Source organism: Pholcus phalangioides, unplaced genomic scaffold (assembly GCF_987345545.1).
Source record: "Pholcus phalangioides strain wild (caught in Gottingen) unplaced genomic scaffold, Ppha-v1.0 ptg000010l_1, whole genome shotgun sequence".
NCBI lineage: Eukaryota > Metazoa > Arthropoda > Arachnida > Araneae > Pholcidae > Pholcus > Pholcus phalangioides.
Genome location: NW_028301603.1, coordinates 38,336,701 through 38,348,519, shown reverse-complemented (window position 1 = coordinate 38,348,519; position 11,819 = coordinate 38,336,701). Strand labels below are relative to the sequence as shown.

The window sequence follows — 11,819 nt, the reverse complement described above, 5'->3', positions numbered from 1 at the left end:
GGCCCTGGTTCTTGATGAACTCGGGGGGGGGGGGGGGAGGAACTGAACTTTTCATCATTCGGTTCATATTGTGGGCTTTGCTTTTGGAGGAACTGAATCGAATGAAAAAAAAACTGCTCTCTTCATCCTGAACTTTATCATCCCTGCAAAAGTCGCCTTTAATTTTGAGAATAGATGGCAGCAAGAACTGTATTAGCTAACACACCCGAATCTTCTGTTTCGCATAGGGTTACCACATCCAAAAGCGAGAAAAAAGGACGTCTGCGCACACACTTTTGGTAACGTCACTTATCCCAATAGATAGCGCTATAGCCCCTAGAATAAGAGCTATATAATCCTTATCCAGTCGCCTTGGATAGCGCTACTGTTTCAATCAATAAAACCAGCCAAAACAACAATTTACCAAACTAAGCAGAACAGCTAAAAAAAGGCAGAAACAGAAAAATTCTGGAAATTTCGACGTCTATTTCACAAAAACACTCATATCAATGAAGAAATATATGTTTGAAAGAAAATAAAAATAATTCCGGAAACCTGAAAAGGGGGACAAAAGGGTGAATTTTCTGAAACGTAGGAGGACGCTTTGGCATTGAAGGATACGTAAGTCGAAGAATAGCATAATCTTCGTTTATTAACAATATTAATTAACACATAATTATAATACTACTATCATTCACAATTCTAGATTATTGTCGTATTCATAGCTGACGCTTAACAACTTTTAGACGGAGACCGACGCCATTCCGATGCTCGTGTAGACTGTCCGTGTAACAGTCTTCTTCCCTCGTCTCTCCTCCCTTTTTCTTTTCCTCCACGCCCATGCGCATTTTGCACCCGGCGCGTCTTTAGTCATTAATCAGTGGGCCGCTGCAGTACCCCGCCCCTAGAAAGAATTTTCTTGAAAGCGAACCGGCAACCGAATGCGGCGGCCAGACCTGGTAGTTTTTTCCTGGGCCTCCATTGGTTGCTCAGCAGGAACCATAGACTTAAGATATAAATAGACCGCGCACGCTATTCATAAAACTTGCCGAACGTGAAGAAAAGATGAGCAGTATTGTCGGGGAAAGAACAGGTTCTGCGCTATTACATTTGGCGCGTTTTCGCAGAAGCTAGGATGTTGCTGTAACGAAATTTGACTCAATTCGATCAAGTTGATGAAAACTTTCCTTCATTTTTTCAATGAATTTCACTCATTTTTGAGATGCGTACACTACACATATTTCGCCATAAAAATTAAATTAATAATAAATGCGAAGATAGAGAGAGATCTTTTTTCATCGGCTTAGTTCATGTTGGCTTTTGCTGTATTTATCAGCATATGCAAACATAACCGTTACGAAGAGGGGTAAAAATACTATTATTTTTAGAGGTTGTTATGCATTTTTATGCAAAACTGCAATTGTCTAGACGGGGGGGGGGGGGGTAAGTTTTCCTCACATTCTATTTAACTAGAATATTTTTCATAAATTTCTCCTTCTGAAAAGCATATTTCCTTCCAAGTTGAGCAAAACTCGAATGAACTCACTAGCTCGCCAAATCTTGCGGAGTTTTATTTCAGTTAAAACTTCATAAAACTCACAATTTCAATCATTTATTGCCAAAAATTCTATTAAAACACGTAATAATGATTCATGACATTTGAATTTTACCAAAACTTGGAACTTTAATTGAATTAAATCCAAAATGGAGTCGTTAAAAACTGAGACTACGTCAGAAATACATTGCATCGTTAATTTAATATTCCAATTTTTAATTTATAAGAAGAAGAATAAGTAAAAAAGTACTCACTTGTGAAAGGATAATGTTCCTCCTTTCCTAAACCGTTCAGAACATCCGAAAGCTGCACACGTGGTGACCATTCTAATGAAAAATAAGACAGCACGTGTAGATCGTAATACGAGTAGCCATAAGGAAAGCATTGCCAGCGAGATTCCCTGACCAGCCTTTCGACCGGAGTCACGTGACTCCGGATCTTTGCTTCACATTGTAACCCCTCGCGCGCACTCTATAGTATTATTACTCTGTGGCAGGAACCGGTGAAGGCTGCGGTGTCGTTATGTTGCCTCTTGCTTCTGCAGGTTCGTCGTTTAGAAGAAAGGCAGGTTTGACCCGATCGATGGAGACGATAATGTCTTTACCATTTTTATGGATTTTGAAAGTCTTATCACTTCTGTCCACAACTGGAAACGGCCCATCGTATGGTGGTCGTAGTGGGGCTCGGACTGCGTCATGCCGGAGGAAAACGTGACTGCATGAACTGAGTTCTTGGTAAACGCAAACCTTCGGCTTTCCGTGACATCCTGTTTGAGTTGGCGATAAGCTTTTCATAGTATGTCGAAGTTCCTTCACGAACTCTGGAGTAGTTATGTCACCAGGTGTTTCATCAAAGAATTCTCCTGGGAGACGAATTGTTTGTCCATACACCAGTTCACTTGGTCAGGGCCTGTAGTAATTTAGGGCCTGTAGTACTTACCTTGTAAGTACATCGCAAACCCAGTAAGACGGTTGGAAGCGTTTCGGTCCACCGCTCCGTCAAGTAAGCTTTTAGCGCGGACTTGACTGTACGGTGCCAGTTCTCTATGAGACTATTGGCTTGCGGATGGAAAGCGGTGCTGTGTATATGTTTAATGCCCAATAGCATGGCTAGGGATCGGAAAAGGCGTGATTCAAATTATCGTCCCTGATCGGTGGTGATGGCAGCTGGGATGCCGAAACGAGATATCCATGAGCGGTATAGTGCTTTGGCCACTGTAAGTGCCTCTATATTTGGTAAAGGTTCTGCCTCTACCCACCTAGTGAATCTATCGGTCATTGTCAAACAGTACGTGCTATTGTTTGAAGTAGGCAGAGGTCCTATTAAATCAATGTGAATGTGATGAAAACGTGAATTGCTGACCGTGATATTTGTAACTGGGCTTTTCGTATGTTTGACTATTTTTGACCTTTGACAAGGTATGCATGATCTTGCCCACTTATTACAATCGGAGTTTATTTTTGGCCAAATAAACCTGTCTGTGATGAGTTTAATTGAAGCTTTGGTGCCTGGGTGTGCCAAATTGTGCAAGTAAGTGAAAATGTTGTATCTCCAGGACTTTGGTACGAATGGGCGAATTTTGCCTGTAGAAATGTCGCAATATAATTCGACAGGGCCATCAGGAAGTTTTAACTTTTTTAAGTTTAATGATGAATGTGTGTCAGCTAATAGTGATGACAGTTCCTTGTCAGCAATTTGTGACTCCGCCATACCTTTGTAATCCATTGGATTTGGACATGTTATGGTATCGACTCTAGAGAGAGTATCGGCAGGGATATTCCCTATTCCTTTGACATGTCTGATGTCGGTTGTAAACTGACCTATTGACCTATATAGTCTAGCTGACGCAAAATTATGCATTTCGACCATGAAACGAAAATGTTTGATCGCCGCATAGGCAGCTAGCAACTCTCGGTCATAAGCTGAGTATTTTTTTTCTGTGTCTGAGAGTTTGCGGGAAAAGAAACCTAAAGGTTCTAGGCCTGTTGAAATGACTTGATGCAAGGCACCGCCTATGGCAAAATCAGATGCATCAACATACAATGCCAACTCCGCATCTGGAGAAGGATGGTGGAGTAGAGTCGCCTCGGCTAATTGGTGTTTGGATTCTTCAAAAGCTTTCGAGGACTCAGGTGTCCAAATTATTTCCGTTTTATCAGATTTTTTGTGCCTTGTATATGTGTACATAATAATGCTTGAGAAAATGCTGCGTGTGGAATGTTGCGACGGTAATAATTAAATAAGCTTAAATATCGTCTTAAGACGGCTATTGTTTTGGGATGCTCAAATTTGAGAATGGCCTCAACTCTGTCTGGGAGAGGTTTGATACCTTTGTCACTCACCAGATACCCCAAGAAAGGAAGTTCTTTTGCTCCTAGAATACATTTGTCTACATTAATTCTGATACCATACTCCGAGAGTCGTTTGCACACCATGTCAAGATGTTTGACATGCTCATCTTTTGAACAGCTGCTGATCAGAATATCGTCGAGGTAAGCAAAAGCAAAATCGAAGCCATACAAAATTTCGTGTATAAAGCGTTGGAATCGAATGTCTGAGCAGCGCTCGATAGTCCAAAGGGCATATATAAAAACTCAGAAAGACCAAATGGTGTTGTAATGGCCGTCTTCGGCACGTCATCTGGATGAACAGGTATTTGATGATATGCCCTGGTCATGGCCCCCACAAGAGGTGGGCTGACAAGGCTCCAGCCCTGGGGCCCGGGAGGATTTTAATAATTTTTTTGTTCTTTCACGCTATAAATTCATCATAAAGGGGGCCCCGTGAAAGTCTGGTCGGGGGGGGGGGCAGTAAAAGATCCCAGCCTAGGGGCCCTGCTTCAGGATGTGGGGGCCATGGCCCTGGTCAAATCAATTTTTGAGAAGATGTTTTTGCCAAATAATGTCTGGGAAAAATCTTGTATGTGAGGTAGTGGATAGCGGTCCTTTTGTGTTTGTTTATTTAAAGCCCGATAGTCACCCGTAGGACGAAAATCTCCATTAGGTTTTGGAACCATATGAAGAGGATTAGACCAATTAGATTTACTGGGTCTACAAATTCCTTGTTCAAGCATAATCCGAAATTCTATTTTTGCGACTTCCAGCTGCTTGGGATTTAAACGCCGGGGGCGTGAAAAAACAGGTTGTCCCGTTGTAATGATTCTGTGTACTGTGTTGTGTTTCGCATCAGGTAAGGATGGATATGGACAGAGAATTTCTTTGTATCTGTAGAAAATGTGTTTGAACTTTTCATCAGTGGCTATGAGTGTAACGCTCATCTCTGGACTGTTGATAGTAGAGCATTTGCTAGATAATCTAGTTAAAGGGTCCCTGAGGCAAGAATTTTTCAAATCAATCAACAGTCCATAATGTTTCAGAAAATCAGCACCTATGATAGGTTTGCTAACGTTAGCTATGATAAATGGCTACCGGAATTCACGACGTAAATTGAGGCTGATCTTGGTGCCAAATGTTTTGATGGGGCTGTTGTTAGCAGAATATAATGTTAAGGATGATGGTGCTACAAATGACATACCCGACTTGTAGGGCAAAACGCAAACATCACTACCACTGTCAATTAAATAATGACGACGTGAAGTTGGATCATGAATGAATAGGCGGCTAGAGGAATTGAATTTGAAATCACACTCCGCCACATGTGATTTCTGGTTTAGTTTCCCTGACTGTTGTAGTTGCATGGTTGCTGGCATTTATAGGCTTTATCAGCGAAATTGAAATGGTACCAGCATATACCTTCTGGCAGCGCTCGCCTCGGACTCTGTGATCGCCGTCTGTTGTATGAATGGTCACGGCTATAGCTTCTTGGCCCTCTCTGTCTATCTCGTGAGAGACGTTTTACTTGCTCAGTTAGTGCCGCAATTTGAGTTCGCAAGTCTGTTAGTTCTGTGTTTTCAGTTGATTTACCTAAGCGACACTGTGTTTCAGCTACGTAGTGTGGGTTTAGTACCAAGATCTTGTCAGCCATTTGAGCTAACTTGTCAAGATTTCCATCGGAAATTGACAGAATTGCTTGGGTCTCTTTGGGTAACCTTTGTATCCACAATGTTTTGAGGAATTCTGCATCAACTTTGTCATTGGCCAATTGACGCATTTTTCTCAACAAATGAGAGGGTTTGTCATCGCCTAGGACCGCATTTGATAGCAAATCTTTCACTCGTTTTTGTTCCGAGTCGGAAAATTCAGCCACGAGTCTCTCCTTGAGCGTAAGATATAAATTTTCAGCCGGGGGATTCCTCACAATGTCACTGACATACGACAATACTTCAGAGTTTAGGGCAGAAACTACAGCATAATACTTCGTCTGATCCCGGGTAATATTAGTGAGAGCGAATGGCGCTTCAATATTTATAAACCATAAGTCAGCATCTTTGTCCCAAAATTGTGGTAGTTTAAGTGCGACCCTGTCTATCTCCGTGGACCTGTCCTGGGTGTTGGTCATGTTGATGACAATGAAGAAATACAAAATCGAGAATGAAATTGAATCGCCTACGCCAGGGAAATAACACGGAAAAAAAAATGTTGTACATGCTGAGCTTACTTAGTTATCTGGCGGAGCGGAGACAGGAAACCACACGGCTTATCGTTCGCTGAGGATGGACACCTGTAGAAGAAGAAGCACGATGTTGACGGCCATATTGTTATCCCTCGTTGTTTCTGCTGCTTGAAGGTTGCGCGATCTTCCCATGAAGTCACCACTGAAGGATACGTAAGTCGAAGAATAGCATAATCTTCGTTTATTAACAATATTAATTAACACGTAATTATAATACTACTATCATTCACAATTCTAGATTATTGTCGTATTCATAGTTGACGCTTAACAACTTTTAGACGGAGACCGACGCCATTCCGATGCTCGTGTAGACCAAAGCGGTCACCTGTCGTGTTTCTTATCAGGTTCATTGTTTCTGATGTTCCCCTCATGTGCTCGAAACAGTGCCGTCTTAACGCATGGGCCCCTCAAGAAAAGAGGGGGGGGGGGCCCACTCAAAATTAACTGGTTCAAATTTTCGAGAATTCGCCAGCTAGGGCCTCAGAAAAATCACTTGGCCCATAACGCTTTTAAGATGGCCTTTAAATTCAGTACAAATTGTTGGTTTTGCTCAGGGATCTGATCTGAAATTCATCATCACTGCACAAATCTTTGATTTCAAGAATGGATAACAGTACAGATCACACAACAGAATCTTCTGCATCAACTGTCCGCTGTTTTTCATGTCTTCTCCCATAAAGATCTAGATGAACCTAAAATCTTAGCTCAGTTTGTGGGCTTCGCTTGTGAGGAGCTGAATTAAAGCGGCTCGAGATTTCTACAGCGATTTTTACGATCTTTATACAGCTTTGATCTGTATTGAATAAAAAAATTTTCTCCCTTAACCAGAACTTTCTGCTGATAATCTGAAACGCATCACCAAATAAGTCGTCTGTCATTTAAACAATAGATAGCAGCACATAAAATAAACAAAATTAGACTTAAAGAATTTTTGCTCTCGAATTCCGATGACGATCTGAATCTTTATAATGCTTCTTGAACAATATCCCACAGATCAGTGTTTTTACATACTTTTTGTCCACTCTGTGTAACTGGATGACGTCATCAGAAATATCGGTTGCTGCCCTCTAGTGATGACATGCACTTTCCTACTCACCTTGGGCGGCGTGGAACTGTACTGCAGTGCAGCAGCTGTCCTATGACGAAGGTGCTGATCCTTCCCGTTAACGTTGTTTACGGAAATTGAGTCGATCTCGTTATTTTAATTTGGAAAATCTTGCATTGCTTGTACATCAGCTTATCCAGCAAGCACAGACATGGCTGTCTTGGTAAAGCTCTATTTATTCATTCATTCAACCCCCTACTGTATTATCATATTAATCGATTATTAAAGGCGCATTGATTATCCTCGTTGATCTCGGATTTAATTTGCGTTACTTATCAACGCTTCATAAATTCGACTATCGCGCTTATTATATGTGCGCAATCCCAACCTTTTTCTTTAAAATTTTTATTTGAAATTAAATATCCTCTGATTTCACTAAGTTGGACAGTTTCTTTTGTAAAATCTTGCCCATCACTGTAGGCAGAGACAGATGTATAGTTTACTGCGTGTAAGCTATACTGGTTTTGTGGCTTTTACCCATTCCATTAATTTTCTTGACCACTCCTTTTCAAATACAGCGCTTCCCCCTCCGAACTTGCCACCTTGACCCACCAAAAGCTTTTTAACAGGCATGCATATTCAGTCTTTTTATACAAGCATATGTATGTTAAATCATTTTGTATGCCCCAAAGCAGAATATGCCGAAGTCTGCGACGTACGTCACAGAACAATCAGTGCTATTACAGAACAATCGGGAAGAATTTTAAAAATGTAGAAAGCACTATTATGGGAACTGCAGAACATTTCCAGTCAGTCGAGGGCTCATTGCAGAACAATGCAAAACATTCTTTTTTGGGGCAAGTATGCTTGCACAAGGACTAGTTTGTATCTGGTACATGTTGATTTTCTGAGCAATGATGTGCCTGCACGCTTTGGCTACCTTTGTCCTTGTGTGGAGAAGAAAAACGACAACAAGAATACCAACACCAAGCAGGTGCTGCTCTCTGAAGCAGTAAGACAAATATTGGTACTTACATCATGGGTACCTAACTTCACTTTTTAGTTTATGTAAGCGCAGCTTGTACAAGCATGCATAATTTGTGTAACAGAACAGAGGTTTACAGCACTTTACATACTGCACCTCCCAACTCCTGTGGGAGTGGGTCCCCCCAGTGGATCGAAGGAGGCAGAGCAGCACTTTGGGGGTGTGTAACTGGTGCAGTCATTCTTTTAACTACTTAGAGTGAGTTGAACACTCATATCTTGTTTTCCAGGTCAACAACCTACAACCTTGGTATTTACTACATTTTGACGTAGAAAAATAATTTTTTTGTTAGTTACTGCATTTAGCATATCTGATTTCTAGTCCGAATATATTGAAATGTAATGCACAGAAAAAAATATATTAAAAAATGTCAGGATGGCAGAAACAAGGGGAAACCACGGAGATGTCCTTCCGTAAAACAAGGATTAGATAGTGATAGGACTGGAAATTATGCTTGCAAGGGGTGTCATCAGCTAATACAGAGCGAATATTGTACATTTTTGGCCTATCCACAGGATTTAGAACGGCGTCTATTAACCAGTAATATCTGCATTAATTCCAAACTGAACACAACTCAGGTCTATTGCCATGGGCAATTTACTACCTAGTGAGTTGTGAGAGAAGTGTAAGTGTGTGTGTACCTAGCAGTCTGAGTGCATATCTAGTGTTTTGTCTGATTTTTCAGTGCTGCCATCTATATTTCAGAAGTGAAGTGAGTGAGAGGTGTAATGATTTAATATCTGTACTGTTTGTAGGCCTGTTGCTCCCTGTGGCGAGACATTTTAACTATGAGATCGGCTCGTATTTGCAAAGTAGTGTCTGACGTGAGGGAAGTTTCGCTGCATAAGGGACTAGACATTTGTAATAACCTCTAGTGAATCACATTGGCATTGCAATTATTTTCACATGTCCCCACTTCCCATAAGGGCAGCCCCGAAAGAAGGGAATACAAATAACCTCTTTCAGAAGTCTCTGGAAAGATGAAAAAAACGATTATTTAGTATTTAGGGCCATTTAAAAAAATACAGTCGGAACGTTTATATAACAATACTCAATTTAACAATATTATTTTTGATATGTCAAACCCTGAGGTAATCGGTTTTTTCAAATTTTGCCTTGATTTACATTTCATTGAAGTCTGAATTAAACATGAATTCGTTTTATCGACAGCTCTTGTCTATGACAAAATGTCCCACGGAGAGCCTGTCATTCACTAATTGCGCTATTGTGAGCGAGCTGGATTTCCCGCCGGATAAAATACGCCATGTGGAGATCACTACAGTTTCAAACAGCAAATTTGTGTTCACACTCAAGACTTACCCTGGTTTTCAACAAGGAACTATTGGATTCAGTCTACCAATGGTAGGTATAAATTTTATTTCTAAACCTTCTATTGTTTTTAGTTATACATCTTTTTTCACTTCACAACTAACATGTTTATGTGCTCATATAAGTCACATAACGACATAAAGTATTTCCTTGTTTGAAATATTTGATTTTTTTTAAAGCGAAAATGGGCAGACTTATCATTGAGACAGAAATTGGAAGTGAGGCCATTTAGCTTCGATCCGAATACTCAGTATGTGGCGAAGATGACTGTGGAAGTAGATTTTTTGGAGAAAAAGACGTGAGTGGCAGTGTTTTTTTTATAAATTGAAAATCCATAATTATATAATCTATAATATGTTCCATAATTTGTGCAGGGAGGGGACCCTCCCCAAGGTGATCAGAAATGAAAGGTATTTTTGTAAAAACATTAAAGTATCGAACAAACCTTTATATGGTTCTTAATCCATTTCTATTAGTTTAATATACTCTATGAAGGTTTTTCAGAAACTCAGAATTTATCTGGAAGGGATTCTTTGTGCTTCCCTTAAACCTGGTGTGCTCCAGTGCTGTCTAAACGCATGGGCCTAAAAAAATTGATGTTCTTAAAACGGCCCTCCTGTCAATCCTATGTATGTCCATGGACTATGCATTAAAAAAAGAAAGAAAAATTTCAATTAATTATCGTTTTTCCAGAGCTGTCTTTATGGACTATTAGTAATAATTTTTTTTTGTATTATATCATTGGATAATGCTGATGAAATTTCAGCAAAAGGTAAAATTTTTATATACACTGCTCAAAACAATTAGGGGAGCAAGTAAAAAAGTGAAGAAAACCGTGCGAGACAGCCACGTATTGGCATACAATGCATAGTACACGCGTATCAATGCGCAATACAGAAACAAGACGTAAAAAAATTTGGAATTAAGCTTTAATTCTTTGAAAATATGGAAAAAACATGAAAAGATGATTTAGGGCAACAATTTGGTTACATGTAAATGATAAAAAAAAGTACTGTTTAGACATGATGCATGAGTTTTAATAGGGCGTGTGGTCTCCTCGAACAGCTAAGACTGCTGCACACCTGTTTGCCATGGATGCGATGAGGTTATCGATCAGACTTTGGGAAATACTGTTCCACTCCTCAAGAAGTGCAATCTGTAAGTCTCGGACAGTAACAGGCAGCCTTGGTCGCGCAGCAATGCGTCGTCCGAGCATGTTTGGGACATGCTCGGATTCAGGTCAGGAGAGCACGCTGGCCATTCCATATGCTGTATTGTTTCAGCTTCAAGCATGTTCTCCACCAGACGAGCTCTATGCGGTCGGGCATTATCATCCTGGAAAACAAAGGAATCTCCAATGGCTCCAGCGTAAGGGATGGCATGAGGTCGCAGTATCTCGTCTGCATACCTTCGGGCCGTCAAAGTGCCATTCCGAATGATATGCAGGTCCGTACGTCCGCCTATGCTGATTCCACCCCATACCATCCAACCAGCTCGTCTGTATTGTGACCTTTCACGAACGAATGCGGGGTTATTTCGAGTGCCCCTGTCCCTCCATACCAGAACACGTCGGGTGTCACACTCCAGACTGAATCGGGACTCGTCTGTAAACAGCACTTGGCTCCAATCATGTTGCTCCCAATCTCTATGTTCAGCAGCCCATCTTCTTCAGGCCGCACAGTGACGTGGGGTCAACGGAATGCAGACCATTGGCCTACGTGCATAGAGCCCTCCCTCATGAAGCCGATTACGTACTGTTTGGCTGGACACCCTTCGTCCTGTTGCCAAGAGTTTTTTGTCTATTTTTGTCTATTGTTTTTTGTCTGTTTTTAACCGTCTTTGCAGCTGCGTAGCATTCTCTGTTCTGTTTCGACGGGCTGTTAACCATATATACTGGTCATCAGTTGCTGTAGTGGCGCGTGGCCGACCTTGCCCTGGTCGATGACTAACATTTCCTGTTTCTTGGAATTGATTCCACAGCCTTGCAACAACACTTCTGGCGACTCCAACAGCGTCCGCTACACTACGTTGTGTTTGCCCGGATTCCAGTCTGCCTATAACACGCCATGCCATGGATTCCGGTAAATCACATGTTGAGACATCCTCAAGACACCTTGTCTCAAAAAAAAATACTGCGCAATCGAATTTCACAGTTACGGCAGTAAAACAGACGTTTCTGCAACATCCCGATTTCTGCCCTTATCTCCTTTTTCTGGTTTTTGACGTCATGAACTTTGATTTGCATATGAAGTTTTCTTCTTCCGTTTCCTGCTAGGCTTTAAATTATAGATGAT

General features: G+C 41.0%; 2 protein-coding genes across 3 annotated transcripts in view; one reads left to right on the top strand and one right to left on the bottom strand.

Annotated features, from left to right (window-relative positions):
* Positions 1-5,203: 5,203 nt before the first annotated feature.
* Positions 5,204-5,992, bottom strand: LOC149081416 (uncharacterized). The gene has a single exon (XM_089238332.1). It carries the CDS (start codon positions 5,990-5,992, stop codon positions 5,204-5,206), a length of 789 nt encoding a protein of 262 aa, XP_089094458.1.
* Positions 5,993-7,220: 1,228 nt separating this feature from the next.
* The window catches only part of LOC149081415 (vesicle-fusing ATPase 1-like), a 31,998-nt gene continuing 27,399 nt past the window's right edge, over positions 7,221-11,819 (top strand). The window contains exons 1-3 of one of the 2 annotated variants that reach the window (XM_089238241.1): positions 7,221-7,374; positions 9,367-9,558; positions 9,705-9,823. In XM_089238241.1, coding sequence (XP_089094367.1) covers positions 7,363-7,374; positions 9,367-9,558; positions 9,705-9,823 — 323 coding nt within the window. In that variant the 5' untranslated portion in view covers positions 7,221-7,362. Of the gene's footprint in view, positions 7,375-9,345; positions 9,559-9,704; positions 9,824-11,819 lie in introns of those variants that run through there. The other variant, XM_089238240.1, reaches the window with a different exon arrangement.

What these genes read in the sequence shown, in the direction of transcription:
- LOC149081416 (XM_089238332.1), bottom strand. Translation starts at nt 5,992, where the DNA reads ATGACCAACACCCAGGACAGGTCCACGGAGATAGACAGGGTCGCACTT.